We start from the raw sequence: 26,252 nt of genomic DNA on the forward strand, positions 1-26,252 counted from the left end.
TTGTTCACACCTTTATGCTTCATGCCAGCTTCCTTCTGTAGGCCAGCTTCGGATATCTACAGACTTTTCTTCCCCTTGAGTGTGGGATTACAGATCCAAACTATCAGCTTACAGTGCTCTCTCTCCCAAGTAAATACCTACTAACAGGAAGAAAGTTCATGAAGGGCATGTTAAAATCGAATGTTCCAAAACATGTCAGGGTATGTTACACCTGACACAGTCCCTTTAGTGTAAGTTTGGATTGTAAGTTAGGATGTGAAAGCTGTTAATAAATTGTTTTAAATTATTTTTAAAACTTTATTTTTCAGTATTGAAGTGGTCAGGAAGCATCTATGCTCTTTGTACCTTCATTAAACTCTTCTGCATCCCGTATGTAAGGGGAAACCATGTAGGTAAAGGACTAGAATCATGGATGAGATGTAGCATTCAGCATAAAAGTAAGGCATCACTTGACACGCTATAGTATGGAATGGATAAGGGCTGCTCTGTGCTAATGCTTTCAGAATTGTATTTTTGTGGACTTACCAGTTTTTGAAAAGCATCTTGGGCATCAGCATCTTCATCAAAAAGCATTGCTGCATGATCACTGTGCTAAAACTATGTTAAAACTGAATGTCACTTCCTCTTTGACAGGCCTTATGTTGGCTTCACCTTGTGCTTAACTGTCCAGTGTTATATTTTCAAGTATTCATCCAAAGAAGTGGTCAAAATCTTGTGGGTAAAAGCAGGAAGTCAAGATTGTGTTCTCAAGGTCCTGGCATTTCTGATACATTGAGGTGGTTGTCTATCTGAAGGAGGACAGGAGAGAATGAAGTATGAGAAGAAAATCGTCCAAACTTGGAGCCCTTTTCATGCAAGGCGTAAAAGAGAATGTTTTCTTTTCTAGTTTCTTTCTAAAAGCAGTGCCCTCAATCCATAGAGGTTATTTCAAATAGATTTTTTTCACTACGGTGTAGTTCTTAATCTTGGACAACTGTTTATTCCACTGTAGCAGTTGATAGTGTCAACAACCTGAGTTTTTGAACTGTCTTTTTGTTGCAATAAAACTTTAAAATTTTAGAAACACCTTTTTGTCATTTGCCCTTGGCTACATTTAAAGCATATCTGTATAAAATGCTTTTTTTGTCTGTTCTTATTGCTTATTCTCTGTTGAAATCCCAATTATAATATAGTAATATAAAATTGATTGATGTGAAAATGCTTGATGGAAGATTTAGTCCAGAGGGGGAATAAGTGGAAAGAGCAATCAGACCTCTAATAAAGATCCTATTCAGTGATTTTTGCTTTGTTGGGAGGGGAGGAAAACAATGTAGAACACAATATGCTCATATTTGGAACAATGTAGAATACAACATGCTTATATTTATTCTGCAACTTCTTTATCTTGTACTTGCTTTTTAAAGCAGGATGTCTCAATGAAGGCAAGGGGTGCTGTGAGGCTTCACTTTGCGTGTCCCTGACGGGTATTAACTCAGGTGCAGTGCTGAACTAATGTGCCTTTATGGTTTCCATACCAGAGTTGGCTTGCATCCAGTTAGCTTGGAGTGCAGGTGAAAGAGCTTACTTCTGTCAGCATCCATCCATCTAGATGTCTCCCAAATGTCATTAGAGATGAGCTTAACTTTTCACTTTTATTAAATGATATTTATATCTCTCCACTTGTTTTATTTGTTTAACTTGGTCCCTTGCTGTGATACCTGAATGTCTCTTCTTTCCTGCAGATATCCTTGTTGCATTTTAGTTTGGTGGAGAATGGTTGTTAACCCCTACAAAAAGGCTGGAAGCTGAGGAACAGCCAGTGTTAGTCATGTTTGTGCTATATTGACCTCCACAGCAAGTTGAAACTAATTCTAGACCTACTAGCTTATTTTTCATACAGTAAACAGACTGATGCAGTCCCTGTATAACAGGGAGATGCCCAGCCTGTCCTTGTGCTGCGTATTTTCATGTTCTCCTCCCTGTGTAGTCTCCCCCTCAGGCAGATGTGCAAGTGTGCATTTCTAAATTTCTGGATATCCATAAATGCAGCAGGAAGCGTATTTTCTCCTATGTGGCTGTGGTGATGGCAGCTTCTCCAAGACAAAGTTGGTGAGCTTGTTTGAGCTTTTCTTCTGGCTAGATCCTGCTTTTCTGCTGTTCTTTGAATGAACCAGCCTAAATACAATATTCTAGGGACTAAATACATATTCATGATGAGGAAGGGGAGCTAGGTGAATGTAATCTTAATGAAACAAATACAAAAAGCAAACATAAAGCTGTTTACTTTACAAATAAAGCACTGCTTTTTTGCAACTGTGTTACAAAAGCACCTGTATAGAAAATAACTGAGAGAAGACTAGACTGGGGTAAATGCTTTCCTGGAAGAAAGGGTTTAGCTGTGGTAGCTGACACTTCAGATATGCTAATCATATTTTTATCATCTGCTTTTATAGATTGCTGCTAAAATTGGAGATATTCCTCACTTGAATAATTCTACAACGCTTGTGGACCCGTCGGTCTATGGTTATGGAGTACAGAAACGGCCCCTGGATGATGGAGGTAAGTTGGCTATGAGTAGACAGAGAATCCTGTGGATGCATTTTCTGAAATCAATGTATTGAGGCTGTTATCTTTTATAAGGACAGAGATTACCCAGTGCATTTGAGCGTGTGTGTGTAGAAATTGTATGTAAGGTTCCCTGTGCTATTTAGTCTTACCAGATAGCACAGGGCTCCTAGGCTGTACTGCTGTGTTATCCTAGGCCTCCATATTCCTATTTTGAAGCAGTTCTGTGTTTATGGTCTCTGAGAATCAGCAGATTAACTCTGTAGTTTAAATCTTCTTCTGTGTGAAGACTGCTACTTGTGGTAGTGTGAAGGCGAGGTCTTATTGAAACTGTGCTGGAGCTCATGCACAGGGTGACAGACGTGCATAGTTCAGCTCTCCTTCCCCAGCCTCCCTTGTGTTCAGAGAACAGGCAGCATATAGGAGCATGTATTAAGTTTGCTTCTTTTCATGACTAGCAGTCGCCACAGCACAGCAGTTGAGTATATGTCAAGAATTCTGATTGCTTAGCTTTGTACATGGATTTTAAGGAGAAGGGGCGTTGATGGAAGTTGAGGCAAACTGAAAGGAAGCTTTCCATATTAGGCTTATATTTTTTCATAATTATTCTTTATGAGGATTCTTAAATCTCTGACACATTTAACATTCTCCACAGTGTAAGAGTAATTTATTGGGTGGATTATATCAGGTAACTGTAATGAGTTAATACTGTATGAATTATTACACCTTTAAAATTAGTATTCATTTCCTGTTTTTGGCAGGAACAGCAAAATGGTTAGAACAGGTGTGTTTTGTTTGTTTTTGTTTGTTTGTTTTTTTAACAAATCCATAATGCTGTGCACTGTTACAAGAAGAATGTTTACACTGTTACCTGCTGCTGTATAAAAGCAAAAAGCTCACCTTTTCCTGTGGTTAGTTATCAGGAAAAAAATGGCCACGTTTTCCTCCTGTTTGCTCTAGTGTTTTTACTGACATAGTCCTGCATGATCATTCTCTTCCCCATAAAATATGTGAAAGACCACTGAGGAGGTAAGTAAAGCTTCTGCCTAGGACTGTATCTTGAAAGAATTTTCTCTCTCTGGCCTGATACAAGGCTACATGAGGCAAAGGGTGAAAATACTTCACTTTTACTTCTCATTCTGAAAAGCACGTTGGAGCATGGAGAGAAGTTCTTTCATCTGGAGACTCTGATTTGCTGTCATTACTGTTGTCTGAAAACATACCATGGTCTGCTTTGTTTTCTGATATTGTGGCTGTATTTGAGCAGGAAGCTGTTCCTCTTTTGGTTTGATGTTTTAGGAAAGAATGGGTATTTATGGATTGGTACCTGCACCTTGTATCTTAGGCTGGCATGTCACTAAGTCTACGAGAAGCCAGAGGCTGGTATATATTGGTATATGTATTGGTGTATGTTGGTCTTCTGTATGGCCAGGTGCTGAGCTGTCAAGCAATGAACTGTGAAACCTTGCTGTTCTTTTGTGATCAAAATAGACTTGTTTAGTATAGTTCTAGCTGCTAGGATAGATCAACTGCAAAGAAACGGTTTACAAACATATTCTAGCCTTTTTTTCCTTTCCAGTTTTTCCCAGCTTCCTCTCTCCTTAAAGATGCGCTCAGCAGAAACAAATGTCCAGTCATAGATATGATTTCAAAGAATGTTGTCATCAGATGTTTCTTCCATTCCAGAAACATGGGGAATAGAAGGTGCAGATAGATCCTATTTTGCCATTGATTTTAAGAATATTTTATTTCAGAACTAATTTAATGAATGCAGTACAGTTGAGCTGTGTCTAAATGGCTCAGATCAAATGATTGTATGTGAAAATGAATGAAACTAGACTTCTAGTAAGTAATTACTCATAACATTAGTCCTACCTATTTCTTCGCTGTTTCATCAGATTGAACTGAGATGAGAAATCTCACCTTTTTGGCAATATCTTTTTTAATGAACTTCTAATGTGCAAAATGGTCATAATGCTCTATGACAGCAAAAGTTAGACTTTGTACCTAAAATTTTACTGGGGAGCCCTGTGACTTGCTGAACCTTGCTTGCATTGGCACAAACTGTATCCATACAGTTACAATCTGTGCTATGAATTGGTTTCTGCTGCCTTCTCGCTTTGTGATAGATGATTCCATGTAGCAGGTATCATTCCTAGGCAAGCCTTCGAGAGTGGGTGCACTCCTGAGTGTTGTATTTGCAGTTGTTCTGCCGATGTAGAGGCTTACAAGTGTTTGTTTACCCTGTGTGTCAGTGTTGGACCTTGTTTTTAGCAGTTTTTCAGTAGCTTCAAGCACTATATTTGCACTTGGATGCCTCAAATACGTACGTAGTTTTTACAGCTTTCTACCACTCCCTTCCCAAAAATCTGATCTCTACAATCTCAGAGAAGAGTAACGAAAGAAGTAATGATATTTAAAGGATTGAAATCAAGCAAAGAAATCAGAATTGTCAGGCAAGGAGCAAATATCTGTTCTTTCAGTTTTGGCTATCCTGGATTTTATTTCTAATGGTATTAGTAGATCTTGTGCTGCAATATGATTATGTGATGAGTTCTTCACTTAACAGCAAGATTCCTCCTGCGCTATTCTCTAACCATGTACCAGGGTGAGTTGTGGAAAGTGCAGAACAGCTGCCTTGCTGAGGACTTCTGAAGCAGCAAGTGTTTCTTGCTCTGTATTTGTTTGTGGTAGGATCCATGCTGTAGTCATTCATAGGCTGCGGTGGCGTTATAGACTGCTTCCTCTTCAGGCATCTAGAATATGGCAGTTGCCCTTAGTAGGACGCTTGCATTAGGAGCCTACTCGCTATTTTCTCGGTCTTTTTAGTCTTCTGGTAGTTGTGAACAAGGAAAGTCAGGCTGGCTTGCCCAGGGTTTTCTGCATTTTCTGCTGTCTATGAATCATGGATTGGGACATCACTGTCAAGAAGAGATTGTTTATATTTTTACAGTTGCTGTAATACATTGTTACCCTGGATAGCTTGAAAACAAACCTGCTGGTAAACTTCTTTGTTGTTTACCTCTGTACATGGTGTTGGTGGCTGGGTGCAGTGCTCACTACTTTCTTGCCCTTGCATAGCTCTTATGCTTCTTAGAAAATTACTTCTGTTCTTAATATTCTTGGAAAAAATGGTTCTGGGGATTATGAAGTATTTAAGGTGAGAAGAGAACTGTCTGTTTCTGAAAATCTAATTCTCTGTCCATTTTTATAAATAACTGCTGGCATGGCTGATTGATGTCAGCTTAGGAAATGGTCTTAAGACAGGCTGACAGTGTACCGGTCAAAACAAATTCAGTTGCTTTTAGAGCCCTTCAAAAAAAAAATATTGTCATTATATTGGAAACCAGAATGTGTGCGAGTGTCTTTCATACATAATCTTCCAATAATGTTCCCATAACCTTAATCAAAAAAAGAGAGCTGCTAGGGTTGGCCCTCGTGACCTGACTTACTGGTATTAAATGAAGCTTGAGACGGAATGGGGGGGTGTGTGTGTGTGGTTTTTTGTTTGTTCTTTTCCCCCATTTTCTTTATTTCCCCTCTCTGGAAACAACTTTAAAGTAATCCTACAAATAGTTACAGTGCAGGGAGGAGAGCTGATTTATCTGTACTGCTAACACAGCAAGTTGTAGTTGGCATTGATATGGCCACTTATATCAGTTAATGTTTCTCAGTAAAGTGACCACTGCCCATGGGGTTAGTTCTGCACGGAGAGACTTAGCACGGAGAGACTTAGCACATCGTGCTTTCAGCTTGCTGCAGAGAACAGATCCCAGCCCTTCTGTTAACAACCAACTACTGCTGCTCCTGGCCTCATTTTTAATTAATGGGTCACTCTAATTACCAGCATGATTTAACATGTTTATTTAGTGTTAAACCATTCTTGAAGAAACAGCTTCCTTTTGTTAAAAAGAAGCAGGGTTCTGGTCTGCTGGAAGGACACTGATTCCCAGAAACTGAACATTAGCCTTTGTTTGTCCTATTTGGGGCTGCTTTGAAGAAGTTTCCAGTGATGTAGACGGGGTTAAGAAGCAGTGTTGTAGCTGAAGGCTGAGGCATCCTTTGAGTGTGGGGGAAACAAAGATGAGAGACCTTGGAGAAGACTTCCTCCCGCCTTCTCTGAGCTTCTGTGGTACATCCAAATACAAAGGCAGCCTATTTTGTTATAATAAAATGTGATTGTAGTAGTGCCTAATACAGCTCAAACACAACATGATCCTATAATGTGTAATACTTTAATCAAAATGTTTTCAATGAAAACAGAGTAAACGATGGACAGACGGAAATCTTGTCCTTCTCTTATTGATGGGAGTTAGTGGTTATGCTCCTTGCTGCGACAGTAGCAGGAGATGGGCCTCAGAATTCAGATCTCTTGGCAAAACGCTTAGTTTTTCACCTAAAATGTTAATGTTCTTCCAAATTGCAGGTTTACAGCTTGCCTTTTTAAAATAAGGCAGTTTAAGGGAAAAAAAGAAAAAAGTAGTGATTCCCAACAAAGGCAGACATTTAAACTGATTAGTTCTTGATCATTTAATTCAGAAATTAGCCATCTTTAATGATGAAGAAAAATCAGGGTAATTAGTGTCATCCCTTTGGCCTGCTAAAATTTCTGATGATCCCATTTTGAAAAGTAGGAAATGCAACCCCATATTCTACTACTCGCCAGGAGGTGTGTTGCTGTGATTTTATTCTAGTCGTGAAGATACTTTCTACAAGATTGTATATTCCTGTCCTGCACATTAATATAGTGGGAGGCACTGCTCTGTTTTATGGAGTGGAAAAAAAATCTGCATTTGTTTTGAGTGTCTGTTAGGTAGAACTCAGTTAAGGTGAAACCAAAAGCAGAGTGAAGAGTTATCAACTAGCAGGTGCTATTAACAGGAAATTGGGCTGATTTTATTCAGTATTTTTCCTTATTTGCAATAAAGTGACTGCAGTTACAGTTAAATTGTACTCAATAGACGTAAAAAGCAGGAAATACGTACGTGGCTTGTCAGAGTTCAACCCCCTCCCTGGCATTAGGAGGGAGATGGTGGAATAGAATGTCAGTTTTTAGCATTGCAGCAAGTGCGTGCTGCCCCAGGCTTACCTCTCTATTAGTCTCTGTCTTTCAGAGCAAAATGGGCATGTTAGAGAAGGAGTGAAACTTTAGATTGTTGTAACCAGGAGCCACAACATTTGTTTTGCCCCTTAAAGAGAAAGAAATCATGTCTGGCTGCAAGCAGTGTAATTCCCAGTTCTCTCCTATGCCTTACTTTTCAGATCTTGCAGGGATATTCATGAAATATAGAAGAAATGATCTCATGTGCAAGTTATAACTACAGGCTTAATATGGGTTCTTTCACCAGTTGGTACAACAAACATGCAACATGGATGATATTTCTCTTGGATGGTGAATGGCTTACTATGTTTGTATGGTACTTGAAATGGATCGGTGGCCTTATTACATACACGTAAAGCATTAATTACCTAAGCAATTTGACTTCTTGTGTTCCTATGACTTTCCTGCAGAAGTTGTGTTTTCCAAATCCAAGACTGTGCTACGAAATGAAGGCTCTTCTGTTACATATGTAAACTTCAGGAATTGATTATTGGATGTATATTTGTCTCATAATTTGTGGGCAGTGATCTTAGCGTGAAAGACTGCAGAGATATCTGTTTTGGTGAATTTAAATGTTAAATTGATATTTAAATATAGCCTTACAGTGTTAAGGGCATTCTTTCTAGCATCTTGGGCTAATGAATGGCCTAGTCTGTGGCTAAGGCAAACCTGTTCTACAGTAATAGCTACAAGATGTATTAAATACATACAGCAAAAACATTCTGAGCACTGATGGGAGCAAGATGGTGAGATTCCTAATTTCTGTTGGGTCATACTTGCTCAACTCTGCAGCAGTAGCTTATCAGCTAGAACAAATATTCCCCATTACATCACCCACCTTTTTCAACTGCAATATTGATAGTTATCAAATTAGACTTTTTTATATTCGGGGTAAGAATATGCAGAGACAAATCTAAGGGAGTCAATATCGCAGCAGTTGTCTTATCACTGAACTGTAGAGAGTAATAAAATACGTTTGCTGTCAATATTTTGATCTTGAACTATTATCAAGATGTAGACACATAACAAATGTTATTGACTCTCTTTGTCTATTTTATTTGAGTATTTCATTTATTTGAGTAACGTGTCTGGCCACAAGCTTTATGCATCTTTCTACCAGATTTGGGGAGTGTGAGATGCATCCGTTTTCTAACCCTGCCAGCTGATTGCCAGTTTATTTCAGGTCAGAGAATGTGCAGGTTGCTGCAAGGTAGTTTGAAATAGCAAATTTATTGTCACAGATCACATGTTGTGGGCCAGTTTCATCTGTTTTGCTACTTGGGCCCTCCAGGCATGCAATATAATCTTCAACTGGTTGTTAGGACCAAATGGTCTGTTTCTTAGCTGATTTGCTGCAGGCAGTGTCCAGTAGGAAGCCCAGCAGGGCAATTGTTCCCACTTTGCATGATTTAGTCTAATGATATTTTCCCCAATAACATTTGCAAGAAAGATTCAATCTATGGGGGTTGGGGTGAAAAAATTTCTGTTTGAGAGTTGACAGTTAGGGAGATAACTGCTAATCACAAATGGACCACCAGCTAACATTGCAGGAATGGCTGGAATGTGTACGTTCAATAAAATGTGTTTTAAAAAGTACAATTTTGGTGATGCAAGGTTACTTAACAGACCTATTCCTTTAACAGGTCTCCGTGTAGGTGGGCTTCATGGAGCACAGATAAGAGATACAGAGAGAAGTATGTGCAAGTGATTTCTAATGCTTTTTTGGCTGGACTAAATCTCTGAATCTGCTCAGCTTTTTTTTTTTGGGGGGGGGGATGTATATAACAATCTGCTTGAAAATTCTTTTTTCTCTCTCTCCCTCTCTCTTCCCCTCCCTCCCCCCCTTCTTCTTTGGGCTTAATTTGGGAAGGAGGGAGTTTAGTTGCAGGGATTTGGATTTGGGCAGGCAGGATTTTCTCCCATGACTCTCAGCATGGGGAGACGCAGATCAATTTCCTGTCCTGTGTTCAGCTGGACACTAGGTTATGGTGTGTGTTGATCAAGAAATCCCCTCCTGTTTTGTACCATATAATGCATTCATTTCAACCACTGAACCTAAATTACTGTTTTGCTTTTCTTTCGTTTTTGATGAAATGGTAAGAACTCTTTTTCTATAGGGATGAAGTTAGTTTATCCGTGCTAATGCTTTGATTTTTTTTTTTCTTTTTTCTCTCTGCCACAGTAGGTAACCAGTTAGGGGCCCTGGTACATCAAAGGTAAGCAGTGGGTTATGTTTTATTATTTATTGATCAATCCTAATTGTTTATTGATCCACCATCTGTAGTAGTGTTAGAAAGTCAGAGGTTGAGAATGTGGAGAAACTGTCAGCTTGGGTTTTCTCCAGACTGGAGTTTCTGCTAACCCTTTAAGGCTGTTTCCTGTGATGAAGAAAAAAGGGTTGAAGTGAAACTTGGATTTAGTTCCTGTAAATCTGTAGGACTGAGGAGAATAAAATCTGCTCTTCCTTTCCTTTGCCTTGGGGAAAACAAAACAAAACAAAACAAAACACAGAAACAAAAAGCTGGCACTTTGACAGGAGTTGGAAGTATTAAGCAGGCAAGTGGATTTTTTTAAAAAGTTGTGTTGATCTAGTATCACCTGGGATGATTCTTTTGGTGATTTTGGGAGACCGAAGCAAGTGTGAGTTACTATGTAGCGTATTTTATCTACCACAGAAGTAAAATTCTCAGATTTTCTGGAATCCTTCTCTTATGGAGTTGCCTGTCTTGAATAGGAAGGGCAGAAAATTTCTAAAGCTAGGATTCGTATTCATTTGGCTAATGGTTGTGTGTTTCCACCGCAACCAGCAGCTTTTAGGGGGACTCGGTGGAAAGGGCAAGGCATATACACAAGGACTGCAGAGCCTTCTATTTTTCATGGTAATGCTGTTAAGCTAAAGCTAATGCCCAACTAGGGCCGCACAAAGGGAGCGGGAAGTCTTGTCTGCTCTGCTGCTACCAGCCATCTCTCTTCTGCTAGCAGTGATATTTATGCCAGGAACTGATCAGGCTGAAAAGCCTGGAATGACTTCTTTCTGGTTTTGGTGGTTGGCTTTCATCTATGTTAGTGTCTTTGTCCAGCTGCAACCACTCCTCCAGCACAGGGAGATAGGCAAGTAATGCAGGACAGGACATCTTGGCAACAGGCTAGGTTTATTCCAAATTAAAACAAAAGTAGCTCTGAGCCTCCCTGTAGCATGTGGGAGTCTGCGTTCTGTTGCAGGTATGGATGGCACTGGCATCTGTGCTGTGGAGCCTGAGTAGAGGCTCTCAGACAGTGGAGAGTATTTTATCTACAGGTTAGATGGTGAAGCCTAATGTGTATTTCATACCTTCTCTAACTGGTGTAAAGCAAGTGATGGGATAGATCTAATTTATCTCACCAGAAAGCCTACGCTGAAGTTATTCTGAAGATACTTCATTGCATTTGAGAGTGCTGGACAAATTGTATATGGTGATTGTTTCAGTCTATGAAATTTGTAAGTTCTTTATTCATTGTGTTGTATTTTCTACAAGATACAAATAATTAAGCAAAAAAAAAACCATGAAAGGTAATTCCTCTCTACCTCTTAACTCTGTTTAGGTCTTAGGAAATTGTTTTGAGCACTGTGTTTTGAGGCACAAACACACTGAGAAAAGTCCAAAGAGTGTTAGGCTTTTGAAGTCTTGAGATGGTAAGAATTCAAAGGATAATTTAAGATGGTTTTTATAAATTCTAAAGAAAATAATAAGGACAGGCAGGCAAATAATCTACAAATATTAGAGGGGACATCTTTATCAGGTTTGGCACTGGTTAATTCTCTTGGCAAGAGCACATCAAGAAGTAGTAGACAGTGACTGTGACCTGGAAGGTCTGAGCTAAATATTAAAGATACTTTGCCATTATTCCGTTAAATCTGTCTGGAGCAAGAAGGCAAAAAGAGGTTATTCAGTCAGCTCTACTGAAGATAATGGAGAATAGATTGGAAATGTATCCAGTGTAGGAGAAATTAGATTCATTCTCTTTCCAGCTAGGGCATGGAGCAGGTGACCCCTGAGAAGTCCCTTCCAAAACAGATGATTTTGACTGTGACGTCGTGTTTACTTGTCTGTGCAGAAGCCTTATATGTTGTTCCTGGTTTCCATGATAGGACATAGCTGTCTTTTAAATTGTTTTTTTTTTAATGACTATTTGATTTTCTTTTCTCTCTCTCTCTTTTTTTTTAGGGCTGTAATAACAGAAGAGTTCAAAGTGCCTGATAAAATGGTTGGATTCAGTAAGTATCTTGGATGCTTTTGATTTGTTTCTTAATATATATTCTGTGCAGGAACACTTTATTCTGACAGACAGAATAAGACACACTCAGAAGCTTTGTGTATTTACTGGCCTTGGATAAGCCTTGTCTGATGCCCTCTTCATAGGGACTGGATGATCTGTTTTTAAAATCCAGGTGCAAACTGCATTGAAAAACTTGGTGTCTCAGCATAAGAGCAACACTGTGTGATACCGGTTACTGAGAGCTGTAGTGGTTCTCTCCCTCAAATTCCGACAACCGTAGCATGTAAGCAGGTCAAAAGTGAATTTATTTGCCCCTCATTGAAACATATTATGTTCTTTGAATATGTAACAGTGTGAGAGTTGAGGGAGAGAAACAGTATCTTAAATCTTAAAAGATGTAAGTTCTGTTTAACTTGCCGTGAGTCAACTCTCATTTTATCTGTTTACTGCAGGGAAACAACCAGCATGCATTGCTCGAATGAAATTTTTTTTTCTAGGCTTGCATTCCTGATACTGTTCTTTCATGCTTCATCCTAATTTCTGTCTTCCAATGGATGATCATTACTCTTCCTTTCAATGGCACCCTCCTGCTGTTGTGACTGCAGTGATTGTATTTACTCTTCTTCCACTAGATTTCTGTGTGTCTCTTCCAATTTGGTATATGGCGAGTAAAAAGGACAATAACAGACTGTGATAATTACCTCTTAGTGTGAAGTTTTGTCCAGACTCTAAAAAAGCTAGAAAACTAACACTTGAATTTCTGTAAAGGAAGCCCTCTCCTCCTGTCTGACCTCTGTATTTGTTAGTCCTGATGCACATGTTTGGAGGGATATCAGAGGGTTTTTGTAGCTCTGTGAGAAGGGAGGCTGGATACTTTACTGCTGCATCATGTGTGTTAAATCTGATCAGGTTCAGGTCAGACAGAGGAGGGGGGATGGCAAATCCACACACGAGAGATTATCCTGTGTGAGCATCTTGAGCCAGGCATACCTGTTTGAGTTGGCACTTGTGCCCTTTTGCAGTTTGGGAAGGACATGAATGGTGATGGGCACACATTCTCTCCTCAGTATGTCTTTTTGGTGAATAACTATTTGCTGACTCCAAAGAGCTACGGGAGATGAATATTCATTTTCACTTAAGAAATGCTCTATCATTTGATAGAGCATTTCAGTATTTAAAGTTCTCTTTGAGTACAGCCCAGACAAATAACATGTCCTTTGGAAAGAGGCAGTTGATAAGAATTTTAAAGAAATAAAAGCAAACAACTTTGGCTTTTTTAGAACCCCAAGTAACTCATTTACTGGTTCAGGTTGAACGAGACATATCAGAATGGCTCTTCTAGCAGGGCTCAAACTAGAGCCTTTTTTCTAACCCACTGTGTGTTTTCATTTCGGCACAAGACAGATTTTTTTTTTTAAGGTAATGAACAGCTTTCAGCAGAAAAATCTTACTGTTTTTCCACTAATGTATGTTTGATCGTACTGTGGATACCTGTTCTGCAGTTGAGTGGAACTGCTTCTTTATAGGTAGCCACAACAGAGTAAGATGGGAAGGGTGTTCTTCATTGTTACTCAGAAAAACAGCCTGTTCTGATGCTTGTTGAATTTGTTTCAGTAATCGGCAGGGGAGGTGAACAGATCTCACGGATTCAGGCAGAGTCTGGCTGCAAAATTCAAATTGCTCCAGGTAAGAGCCTCTTTTTAGGGTAGGCGAACAGGTTGTAATGCTGAAGGATGTTATGTCCATTACATCAGGTGCATTGCAAAGCTCATAATGTGTTATCCCTGTTAACAAATGCTGTAGTAGGCAAACATGCATGGGAGGGCTGTTCTGGGGCTGACCTTTCTACTAGCATAAAAAGCAGGTGTGTCAGGTGGTTTTGCAGTGAAATAATTAAGAGACTATCTTTAACCAACAGATGGGTTCAGTGCAAATGGACACTTCATATTGTTCCTACAGCAAAAATTGCAGCTATTTAGTTTTTGCCTAGCGGTACCTCTTTGTTCAGCTCTTGCTGTTTTGTTTTTGATTAGTCTGGTCAGCTCCAGGCAGAAGGCATTTTAGGAGAGTAGCAGCAGCTCTTTGTACAAAGCACCATGCACTGGGGAGACGGGACCATTCAATGCTCTGTGCTAGTGCTGCAGCCTGTGTTTGGGAAGACTGTACTACAGTGCTGTGTAGGAAACCATGCATGAATATAATCTAGATCCTTAAACCTCTCTCTAATTGGTGGAGAAGGCTTTAAAAGAAATGCAGACATCCAGCAAATCATTTTAAACATGTAGACCCTGGATGTATTTGAATTCATTAACATATGCTATGTGCAGATCGAGCATTTTCATTAGTACTTAACAGTTACTGAAGCAACTGCCATTTTTGAATTTTATATGCTTGCCAAGAGTATGATTTTATAAGGAAAAAGGCCACCTGGGGAAGTGCAGTTCCATGAAGTACTGAAAAACAAAAACAAACAACCCTCCCCCCAAATTGTAGTAGTCTTTTAAGATTCTGTAGGAACAAGACTTAATTCTTCAGAAAGAATACATTTCTGAGTTACTAATAGATAAATAAATACTACTCACATTTGCTTCTAGGACTTGATTGTAGTGAAGTACAACCTACAAAGCTGCATGAAGGCATGGATTCGGATTGCAACTCACCACTTCGTCTTTTCAGGCAGCAGTTTGTCCTTTATATTAGCTATCTTTCACTACCCTGTCATTTACAGTTAAACTGTCTAGTCCTGCGTCAGAGGAGTAAGCATTCCTCTACCTGCCTGGTTAGTGAAGGCAGTTTGGATGCTGAGAACTGGGAAGTATCCAATCCCTGTTGTCTTCTTTTTTCCTTTGTAGATAGTGGTGGGATGCCTGAGAGGCCCTGTGTACTCACCGGGACGCCAGAGAGCATTGAGTGAGTTCTGATTTCATTTTTCTCCTTTCTCCTTCTCTCTCTTCTCCCTAATGCTGTGCTCTGTCAGTGGTTCTACTTGGTTAGCTGCACCAGCATATGTTGGCCTAGAGAAACTTGAGGTGCATAGAACCTCTTGGTCTGATCCTTTAAACTGTGCACCTCAAAGGCTTTTTTCCAGTTGCAGTTTGAACCTTCTGCAGAAATTCCCATGGAATTCCCTTCCGCAGGGCAAGGTTGCTCTTAGGGCACCTAGGATGCAGTTTTGTAACTGCAACTTTCCAGGATACCAAGTTGTTGAAGGGTACTTCTCTTCTCCCCTTTGCCTCCCTTCTCGTATTGATGACCATCCTTCAAGCTGAAGAAGGGCTGCATGAGGCCTCCAAAGCCTGTTGGTGCCACTCCAGAGTAATCTGGAGGTTTCTGGTGTTGTGGCAGAGCAGCATGAGGCCCATGGGTGTGCTTGCCTCTGCATCTCTGCCAGTGAGAAGCAAAGGACTGAACTAAAGTCTTGAATTCTGATCCCTGCATGGTAGAGACACGTGGCCAGCCAGCAGGGATTTCTACTCTTTAGGCCTATAGAAACTTTAGGGACAGTGTTTCCTCCCTCCCCCTTCCCAGGAGCTGAGTTTGAGACTCTCACAAACCAATTGAGGACCTCCTGCTGGAACTGGATCCAGGATCCTCAGGCTTACAGGAACACACTTAACATATGGAGCTGCTCTTTCTCTCCCCAGCCTTTGGGTAGGTGGGTTTTTTAAAATCCATCTGGAAATCTTTGAGTTGCATTTGATAGTGAAAATACATGGGCACAAAGACCGTCTCTAAAAGAGATGATGCTCATCATTCTTCCATTCCTAAGAGATCTAAGGGTACTTAAATCTCCTTACTCTACCATAATACTGCAAGCAGTGAGCCAGAATAAATATAATTGGCAAGCTCACATTATAGGGCAAGCAATGTGTTCTTGCTGGTATTGAAGTGCTTTTCCTCCTTTTTGCAAAAGATGTTTCAGAACAAGAGCAAAATATTAAAAAGCTGTGTTGCCTGATGAGATGCAATTGGGGGATAATGTGAGAGAGTTAGTTTCTTTTGAAAGACTTCATGGTTCTGAAATATGCAGTTAAATGTAGTCATGTCCAATGTTGTCTTAAAAAAAAAAAAAAAAAAAAGAAGGGGGAACACTCAATTTATGAAGCAGAATAAGGAAGGCTGCTGAAAACTTGGAATTAGATGAAACTTAATTTGCTTCTGTACTAAAATTGTTGTCAACTTGGTGGTCTGAGCTACTTTTTAGGCTACTTGGGGAAAAATAAAATGAAGTAAAAAAAACTAATCTAGTGTCAGACTACTTTGTGAAGGGTTTTAAGTGAGGAGTGTTTCTATTAGTTATATTCAGTGACAAACTAACAGATTAATTTCCAAACAGCCTCTTCTAATCTGAAATACGTCGTATTAGCTATTGCAGTCTTTATATTATCACAAAAAGAACATTGTGCAAAATGGAAAGGTAGATGAATAAAATCTCTTAAGGCTCTTTCAGAATATTTGAAATGAACTTCCAGAAATGCCGCCTTTTGCCTTGTTTTGTGAGAAAGTTGAGAGAAAGTGGTGCTCTGATCTCTGCAGCCTTAGATCATCACCTGTTGAGCTGTGAACATCTGCTTGCGACGAATGAGACAGTCGTCCTAGGGTGGCTGACGTTGCTTTATATGAAGTAGGGAGAGGGGAAGACACTGCCTTTGGCTGAATAGGGAACTGCTACCTTTGTTCTGACTGCCTTGGAGGGTTGTGGGAGAAGGGGATTTGTTGGTACTAGCAATTCCCAAGGTGAAGGGAAGCCACTGTCAGCTACATCTGACCTGTTAGAGATATTGGAGAAGGTATCTTTAATCTCCCAAATGCTTCTTTGTCTGTCTCTTCTCACCAGTCTTTCACTGGTTACTGCCACAGTATCCTTGCCTTGCTTTCCCACCTAGCTTCAGCAGCTGCTGCTTGGGGCAGAGGCTGTGTTAGAACAGTGTTCTGGTGCTGCTGGTAAGAGTGGGCAGAGAAGAGCAAGGCAGTTGCCTGTGACTGATTGGAGAGTGGTGAACCAACATGCTGTGTTGGTATCAGAGCAGTGTCTGTTTTGTCTTGACTAAGAAGGAGAGAGGAGCTTGAGATTTATCAGAAATGGCATATATATATTTTTAATTAGGATTTAGACTATTTTCATTCACAATGTGCACCCCAGTTGCTGTAACTCAACTGTTATCCTTAACTTCCAAAGATAGCAGAGCATGCTGCTGCTCTTCCTTCTGTCTCCCCCTTTCAGAAATCAAACTGCTTATAAATAATCATATTAGGGGAAACTGTATACCAAAAGGGTCAAAAAACCATTGTGTTAACTGTGGTTTCCTTCATCTCTTCACTTATTCTCTCCCCAATTGCTTCACATTCCAGTGGTTCCTAGTCGCTTCATCATATGGAACAATGTTATCTAATGGTTGTTTCCTTCGATTCTTTTCCAAGACAAGCAAAACGGCTACTGGGGCAGATTGTAGATCGCTGTCGGAATGGACCTGGCTTTCACAACGATGTTGATGGCAACAGTACGATTCAGGAGATTTTGATCCCGGCATCCAAAGTGGGTCTAGTCATCGGCAAAGGAGGTGAAACAATAAAACAGTTGCAGGTGCGCAAGATGCATTTACTTTAGGGCTCTCTCCCCTACTGCAGCTTCTCTAGATCAACAAGAGTGTGCTGAAATGGAGAGCCTTAAATGCTCTAACCTTCTACAGCAGGGACTGCTCTTCTGCCTTCGGCGAGCTGGACTCAAATCCGATCTTGCGTTAAAAAGAAATCAGTTTGGCCTCAGCTACACATGTAGTGGAGTTTTGCCAGAACTGTGAAAGAAACTTGTGTACTTTAGATAAAATTTGATGTATACTGTTTAGGAGGCGATCCTTGTAGCCAAGAAAAGGCTATGTGTAGTCTGCTGCTGCGGTAGTTTTTAATGCCAGCCACGCTACTGTAGAATGCTGTTTTTCTTCCATTACTAATCTGTAAGGCTGGTGTTTGTTGTCTTCCCTTTTCCATCCCTCCCCTTTTTAATTAAAAGTATCTTGTTATGTATAAACCTATGTTCCTAGACATTCTTTATTCTTCCATCTTGTACAGTTTTATTTAAAGAATAAAGGTTTTCAGAAATGAACTTAGACCAAAAATATAATTTTTATAGAGTGCCTTCCCTAGGCCTCTGTCATCCAATAATTTCAAGGCTGATCAATCAATTACTATTGTGTGCAGACAGCTACAGATTTTGGAAAGAGCTAGAAAATCAGTTGTTGAGGTAGAGGGGTTCTCTTTTTGCAAGATACTCAGTTATCCAGGTCTTCAGGAGTAGCATGCTTTCAGTCCTTTACACTCTAGGACTGTTACTGAATTTATGCTGTTAGTACCCAAGAAGAGCTAAGGTAGCTTCTGTAAACTTGCTACTTCGACCTCTATAATATTTAGTAACCAAAACATAGTTGCTAGCTTTAGGGACTCTGCTTAGCAAAGTGCTCTGTGCTCTTTCTTCAGGAGCGAACGGGTGTGAAAATGATTATGATCCAAGATGGTCCGTTGCCTACTGGAGCAGATAAACCCCTCCGTATTACTGGAGATGCATTTAAAGTACAGGTATGTAATAAAAGTAAGCTGTTGCCGCTGAGTACTGAGGAGTAGTTTAAGCACTGGGATATTTGTCAGCATCTAATGGAGCTAAATCCAACTGCAAATGCTATGATCCCTGCTGTTTTTTTTTTGTTCTGTGCATTTATAGTCTTGAGTATTTAGAGCAAGTCAAAACAGGAACTAGCAAGTGTTGGCTTGTCTACAGCTTAACCTAGCTCTTACTTCAAATAGGCATTAGACGTGGGTAGAAGAGTTGAGAAGGAGGGTTTGGAGAAAGTGTCTTTGAAATGCTTTCCAATCTGTGAAGCAAAAGTTGTAGCGATATGTTACATAAATGGGTTCTTAGTGACTAATTTAACTACGTGTTTAAGACAGTTTTGTGGAAGGTTTGCCATCTCAGACAGCCAATTGACACAGGTAATTAAAATAAAGCCTGTAACAACTCCTGAAACCAAGGGGTTTGGTTAATACTAGTACTGCAGTCCCACTGTGTCAGGGTTCTACAAATATATTCATGCCTGTGGTTCTTACTTTGAAGCAAAAACCCATTATCAACTAGAGAGCGCAAGATTTCAGCATGATGGAAGTACTTAAAGTTAAGAATTAAACTTAAGTTGTGGCGTGTTCCACTTCTCAGCAAGTGTCTTTCGTATCTTGCTAAGTATTTAAATCTAGTTTTGCTCTCCTGTCTATTTCATAGGATCTCCTTAATGACAAGTTGCTGGAACAGTGGATGCTGCTTAGGCATGGTGTGTTTGGGTGGCATTTTTCAAATGGTGTAGTGGAACAGGGCTTTTAGGTTTGAGTGATAATTTTCAAAATTCTTATGCTTACCATTGCAAAGGTGTCGATATGTAAAAAGAAGTCTAATGGCAGTCTTGCTACTTTTAACCAAATCATGTTCTGAATGCTACTACTTTCCACACGACTGTTTCTTCTGCCTTGCAATATTTGCTGTTGTCGCATCTCCTGTGCCATACATCCTGTCGATCAATCACGGAGGCGTTATAGGCTGGAAGATCTCTGAGGCACTTTTCTAAGTTGAATGCACTTTGAGAGCTCAGTGAATCCTTGGTTCTGGTGGGATTCTCTGGGTGAAACAGTGTTGCTTAACTATCTCAAATTGCTATGAAATCTCTCCATTGCTCTTATTTCTGTCTTGGCATCTCTGAAACTTCTTGAGTTGTTTACTTCTGTAATAAATTCCAAGAATGCATGGAAAATACAAAATGTGAAAGGAGTCGATTCACCAGTGTCCCTCAAACTTGGGAAAACAAACAAACAAACAAAAAAAAACCCACCCTGAAGAGTCAAAAGCTTGACTGGTAATATACAGAAAGAAAGGTTGGGTTTCAACGTGTGGGCCTTTTTCTTTTTTTTAAATGGTGACTGCTGTTGGCTTATATCTAAGGTACAGTTTTGCTAGCTGGTCTACATGCAAGCTTGTGAAAAGCCTTGAGGGCTGCAAGGAGATAGGAAGAGTAATCATTTGCCTCAAAATATCTTGCTGGATTGCTGCAGGCTTGGGCTTACCTTTCTGAGTGTCAATAAACTTACTATTGCCCACCTGTCGTCTTGGTTCATGCTCTTTCCTCTTAGACACATTCTCTGCTGGATTACTACAGCTTCTACTATATTGTTATTATTGTTATTGTTTCAATTCTATCAAGCAGAAAAGGGCCTTCCATTTCCTTGAAAAGAAAAGAATGATGATTGTATTTTTTAAAAGCTAAAGAGCCTGTCCTTTTTGAAAGACTGAAACAAATTGCATGCAGGAAACTGCCACCTCGCTCACTTGATAGACTTTGCCAGACATGGAAGATGCCATCAAGAATAGATCTCTACTGCTGTGGTTTAAAAAAATCCAAATCAGAATATTTGCATTAGGCGGACCGAAGTTGTTCTGCCTGAAGGCTAACCATTAGCTATTGCTGAGGCCCTGAGCTGGGATGGCAAGCAGAATAATTTTAAGCTAACTGTAACTTCTTTCCCCATGTAGCAAGCAAGGGAAATGGTACTGGAGATCATCCGAGAGAAAGATCAGGCAGACTTCCGAGGCGTACGCAATGATTTCAGTTCTAGAATGGGAGGAGGCAGCATAGAGGTATGTTTTCTTCATGAGTTACTGTGCTAACCTCCCTGTGGGATGGGCAGGGAGGGGGAAGTCAACAAATTTCACGTGTAACCTATATGCTTATTTTTAAATGTGTTGTGTTCTGTTGTCAGAAGAGTCTGGCTGGCTGTAAAGAGGAGGAGTTCTTAGGGACTCCCAGATGGCACTTCTTAAATTATCTTTTGGAAGCAGCATTCTTGTAGAGCAGAGTTCATTCAGTGGGGAAAGGAATTTGTGACCGTGTGTTTGTTTTTCTTAAGGGATATGGTTCTGTAGCCTGGAGCTACTTAATGTGACCTATCCTCATAGCTAAGTGCATCTCCTTGTAAAATTGGAGTAATTCAGTCTAGTTCTCTGAGCTTTCATACTGCTTTGCCTTTCCCATCAGGTCTCTGTGCCCAGGTTTGCTGTTGGAATTGTGATAGGAAGAAATGGAGAAATGATCAAAAAGATTCAAAATGATGCTGGAGTTAGGATTCAATTTAAACCAGGTTTGTGAGAGGATGGAGAGCCATTACTTTCTGATCAGTATTCCAATTTGGGATTGATAAATCCATTCTGAGGTTACAGCAGCTAGGCTTTTTTTTTTTTTTTTTTTTTTTTTTTTTAACTTAAAGGTGCATTGTGTCTCTTTCTAAAAACATGCTGCTTCTTTGTGCACTGTATTTCAGAGAATAAGATTATAGACATCTCATTTGCAAACATTACAAGTCACAACAGTGATGTCTTGACTGGTAATCATATGAATTGACAAAATAAAAAAAGTGGGTTACTTAAAAAACTAAAACAAAAAAAAAATCTTTTTTTTGTTAAAGATTTCTCCTTTGGGACATTAAAGCCTCTGGGGATCAGGAGTTGATTAATTCTAAGTAACTTTCTCTGGGTCCTTGGCTGTCTGATCACCTATCAAAGCTGCCTTTGTCCTCTTAAGATTATATCTCTTTCATGGCTTTTTTGACATTTGAATGTGTTGCTTTTTGAGTGCTGTCCCTATTGCAAATACGATTTGGGGTTTTGTCTTTTTTTTCATTAGGGTGGAAGAGGGGCTGAAGTGGAGGGAAGAGAGGTCTCAGGATAGATGCATTATGTGAAAGTGCTGCGAACAGCAGCAGTGCTAGAAGGAAACTTTTGCTGGTGGGTGGATGATTTCTCGTTTTAATTTAGTCTTTGCTATCTCTCTTCACAGATGATGGGATTAGTCCTGAAAGAGTTGCACAGGTCATGGGTCTTCCTGATAGGTGTCAACACGCAGCACACATCATCAATGAGCTTATTCTCACGGCACAGGTGGGTTCTGGAGGCTCTTGGGAGGAAAATGCTTATATGAGAATGTAGTCTGTGTGCATGGGGCAATGTAGATGGATGCCACCATCTAAAGAAGAGTAGTGGTGTTAAATTTTCCCTCTGGCAGGCCATACACGTCACTGCCAAGGACAGAGCTGCTAGGTTTAATTTTTAATGTGATACAGACTGATGAAGTTATGGAGGGTCTCCTCAGGCAGTAGTATAAAGTGTCATTGTGGCTCCACATTTTCCCTCATGTTGAGTTGGTTTTTTTGAGCTTTTTGGAAATAGTGAGCTTGTGGAATGGAGTCCGGCATGAGATGGTTTCTGGAGACTATGCTCAACGTGACTGTGTAAGGCTTCGGGCGGCAGAGCGTTAATTAACAGTGCTCAGACAGTGCCTTCCCTGGCACCTCTTTAGACCCCAGCTAGTGGATGTTGCTTCATGTACACATCCCTAGGTGGCTTCAGAATGGCCTCCAGTCCTCTACTCGAGTAGTTGTGGGAGGCAGGGGAGGGCAAAGAACATTCAGGTGTCTTGTTACTGTGCTCCAAGTCAAACACCAACATACTATATTGTTCAAGAGTAAGAAGTATGAAGATGAGTGAAATAGTAGTGCAGGTTCATGAAGGAGGTTGTGTATCCCCTTTTATTGGGGATGGTGAAGATGTTAGAGAGCACTCTGGGCCAGACACCTGGGCATATTTGTCCATGAGGGTAAGTCTTGGTACTTCTTTCTGCCCAGAGATCTGGTTTGAGTACTTGATTACATAAATCTTTTAACATTCCACTTAAATTCCCAGGCCTCTCATGGTGGCCTCTTGACGGCCCATGGCCTTTGCTTTTGGAGAAATCAGTTATCCAAAATAGATGTGTCCTTTGAGTGTCTTTGAACTTAAAAGTTCCCGTAGGAAGTTTTGGAAAATGTGTATTTCAACTAAGCAGTTGCAGCAGTTCTTCAAAGCATGACACTTGAAAGGGTTTGGAAGCTAACTTCTGTGTGTGTGTCAGTGCCAAGATCTATTGGTTGCTCTAAGGAAAGCCCCCATCACAAACTAAAAGTCCTTTTAGTAGCTGATGCTTGTTCATAGGTTTATTTGAGCAGATATCAAGGCATGCATTTAGAAAATATAAATATCTTCCTGAGTCAGGAAGGGAGCTGTAACCTACGTTAATGGCATTTCTTTAAACTGTTTCAAAATCTTGAATGTGGAACTGAAGTCCAAGAATATCTTAATTTAGTGCCATTGATTATAATGCAGTTTAACTTACCTTGCTCTTTTTTGTTTTTAATGCACATTGAGGCCAGGAATAAACACTGATACAAATTCTTTTTCTTCCAAGGAACGAGATGGTTTTGGAAGTTTGGCTGTCACGCGGGGAAGAGGTCGTGGCCGTGGGGACTGGAGTGTTGGAACACCTGGGGGCATGCAGGAAATAACCTACACTGTGCCAGCTGATAAGTGTGGTCTTGTTATAGGCAAAGGTAGGTCCCAGTGACACCAGTGACACCCAGAGCCTTTCTCTCTCAGGAGGGTCACGTTCTTGCGGCCTGACAATGGGTCTTTGGAGTTTTCCATAAGTGTAGGTATTTAGTGGCCAGTGAATGCAGCATAGGAATAAGCCAGAAATGGTTGTGGTTGTTTGCTTTGTGATGCTCTCACTCCTTGTGATTGTACTCTCCAGGCCCTTGTTCACAATAAGTAAGGGAGGCTCTTCATGCAGAGCTGTCAAGTAAACTTGTTATAACAAGCAGCTGGTTGAGAAAAGGCTGGGTCATTTGTGGATCCTTTTTATAGGGAATTGGTTTAAAGGACAGTTTATCAAGGACAAGCAGAACAGTCATGTCATAGTGCTGGATTTGTGTGAATGCTGTGTGATAAAATGGAAGGTCTCGGATTGTGGCAATAACTGAAATGTCCGATGAATAAAATGGTGAGATTTGTGTGCATCTGAGTCTGTTGCAGAACAGGCTGGTGCCCCCACCTGCCTTGTGCACCTCATCTTGCTCAGATCTAGTGTTCCCTGCCATTGAGGCCCTTTTGCGGCCTTAGCCATTGAATCTCACCATGGAGATGGACAAGGAGATGGCTGGTCTTTCTCAAGAGCCAGCACACCCTCAGGACAGTGCTGAAACCTCAGCATCAGTCTCAATTTGTCATGGAGCATGAACAACAAATCAAGCAAGAGCAGTACTTGCAGTAGAGCCAGAAATTGGGGAGCCTGAATTGTTGTGATGCTTCTGAGTTAATATACTGCCATATCAAAGGAGTTGTATTTTTTTTTGTTGTTTTTCTGTCTGCCTATTTCAGAAAGAATGGCATATGCTTAAACTAGTATTTAAGTACTCACAGTTGGCTTTTAGTGTCAGTAAAGGTGAGGTGAACAGAAAAGGAACAAATTAGCTACAACGGTAAAGGCGGCAGAGACTTGAGGGCATTGTGCCATGTTTCAGTGACATTTAGTTTCCTACCATCCTGCTGGGCAGGAGTGAGCTTGCAATGGAACATGTTATAGCCTTCCTCCCCCACCCCCCACCACACAACCCTGCTGCATCTTACTTGTTCTCTTCCCTGTAATGGGGCCCTCATTACATCCCAAGCTGCTGCCTTGTTTTAGGATGAGGTGGAATGAAGCCCGGGAAGAAGGCATATCAAGAGTATCTGCAATCAGTTTAAGATGTTACTTTTGTCAGAATCTGTTCACAGGCCTGAAAACATTTTTTATATTGTATTTAAAAAACAACAAATTGCTCTCCCCATTATGCAAAAATTGCAGAGCAATTGCAGTTGATCTCGAGGAACAGTCCAGTTGGGCAAAGATCAAGCAAGGCAAATTTAAGCCCACAAGTGAGAGTTATATGTATGGAAAATCAAATTATAATGAAACTTTATTGCTATATCCATTAGTCATCCGTAATAAAGGATCAGAAAAGGTCACTTGTTGTTCAGCAGTGCACTGAAGTGGAGCATTTGTGACTACAGAGAGCAGTGTGTGCTGAAAAGATAAGTGCAGGTAGCAGAGCTGGATGGCCTCAGGTTTGAGCACGAGGCCTGGCACAGACTCATTGTGGGGGTGGAGGGGAGCTTTTTACCTATGCTTCTACAGCAGCAGAACAGGGGTTCTTATCCAGCCGGATCAGAAGCGCTCTGGAGTGACTAATTACTAGTTGTATGGTGACTTGAATGCTTGTAGTCTTGTAATACCACCTTGCAATCACTGTTCTTACAGTGCCTGTGCTCTTAGTGTGTTGCAGCATTCATTTTTGTCAAGTGAGTGGCGGCTGTAGCGTTACCTTCTGGGGTCTAGACCAGGATGGGAAGTACTGCACTTTCCATATATTAATGCAAAGCATTGATACCTGATTCTTCTCTCTTTCTCTACCACTGCCTCTGAGACAGTATAGATGGGAGGGGATATTACTTTGAGTTGTGGGGGGTTTTTAAAGTTTCCTATCCCCCCCACCCTTCAGTTTCTGAGTAGTTTCCAATTGTTAATATTTTTGTTTTTTCCCATTGAGATGGAGCTTTGCCGTTACCCTTCTGTATAAAATCTGGCCGAGTCCTCTGGGCATGTATATCCTGGTCTCCATATTTAGCACTGAAGCCATGGGTGTCTCAGGCACCCTGGCACAGAGTAGTGGATGTGGCCAGGTAACGGCTGCTGTGCTTTCTGCTCCTTGTCACCACCATAGAAGTAGAGAAAAGCAGGAGGGGGAAAAAGTTTGTCCCAGCTCCAGCTCTGTAGTACATATTAAAGATCCAGGTCTCTTTCCTTGTGAGCATCTCTTCCCAGGTTTCAAAGCATCAGCCTTATGAACTGATAAGGAGTACTTGGTTCCTTGGAAATTGTGTGTGTGTAGCTTTTTCCTCTAGAGGGTGGGTAGGTGCAGCTTTTCTTTTCTCAAAGACTCTGAGGAAGGGTGGAGACGAGAGCCATACACATGTCAAGTGCTTTCTCTGTTTGGTGGTGCTTGGAAACAGACCGCAGCCTCTCTGGGCCCCCACTGGATTTCCATGATAAATACAGCAATATTGACAGATAACGTGGCTGGCCTGGCTCTTGTCAGCTCTGCCTTTTAGCAGGTTTGATTAATTGCTTTACGATTTCACGTCCAGCTGGGGGGCCACTCTTGGATCACTTCTGCCCCCCATCAGGTAGAAGAATGGAGCAGGCTGCTGAATGCTGTCTACAGACAGCCACCATGCGCTGAGTGGGTCACCTCATTATGAGAGAAGGTGAACTCCTTCCGGCACCGTGCAGCATGGTGTTGCTGCGTCACTTCATTTGCATGCTCCAGAGGCTGAATTAGGATAGCTTGGATGGGAGGGAGTCCTTTGGCATGGAGCAGACAGGAGGATAAGGAGAAAAAGGGCAGACTCTTG

The 26,252-nt window shown here is 40.8% G+C and overlaps 1 protein-coding gene across 5 annotated transcripts in view; it reads left to right on the forward strand.

Moving 5' to 3' along the window:
* Positions 1-26,252, forward strand: part of FUBP3 (far upstream element binding protein 3) — a 42,229-nt gene that overhangs the window by 4,933 nt on the left and 11,044 nt on the right. For 4 of the 5 annotated variants that reach the window (XM_062590863.1, XM_062590866.1, XM_062590865.1 and 1 more), the window contains exons 2-13: positions 2,433-2,538; positions 9,289-9,339; positions 9,828-9,861; positions 11,851-11,900; positions 13,517-13,588; positions 14,755-14,812; positions 17,324-17,486; positions 18,377-18,475; positions 20,469-20,573; positions 20,971-21,073; positions 21,769-21,869; positions 23,212-23,353. In XM_062590863.1, coding sequence (XP_062446847.1) covers positions 2,433-2,538; positions 9,289-9,339; positions 9,828-9,861; positions 11,851-11,900; positions 13,517-13,588; positions 14,755-14,812; positions 17,324-17,486; positions 18,377-18,475; positions 20,469-20,573; positions 20,971-21,073; positions 21,769-21,869; positions 23,212-23,353 — 1,084 coding nt within the window. The remainder of the gene's footprint in view (positions 1-2,432; positions 2,539-9,288; positions 9,340-9,827; positions 9,862-11,850; positions 11,901-13,516; positions 13,589-14,754; positions 14,813-17,323; positions 17,487-18,376; positions 18,476-20,468; positions 20,574-20,970; positions 21,074-21,768; positions 21,870-23,211; positions 23,354-26,252) is intronic. The other variant, XM_062590864.1, reaches the window with a different exon arrangement.

The sequence above is a fragment of the Rhea pennata genome, chromosome 18 (assembly GCF_028389875.1).
Source record: "Rhea pennata isolate bPtePen1 chromosome 18, bPtePen1.pri, whole genome shotgun sequence".
NCBI lineage: Eukaryota > Metazoa > Chordata > Aves > Rheiformes > Rheidae > Rhea > Rhea pennata.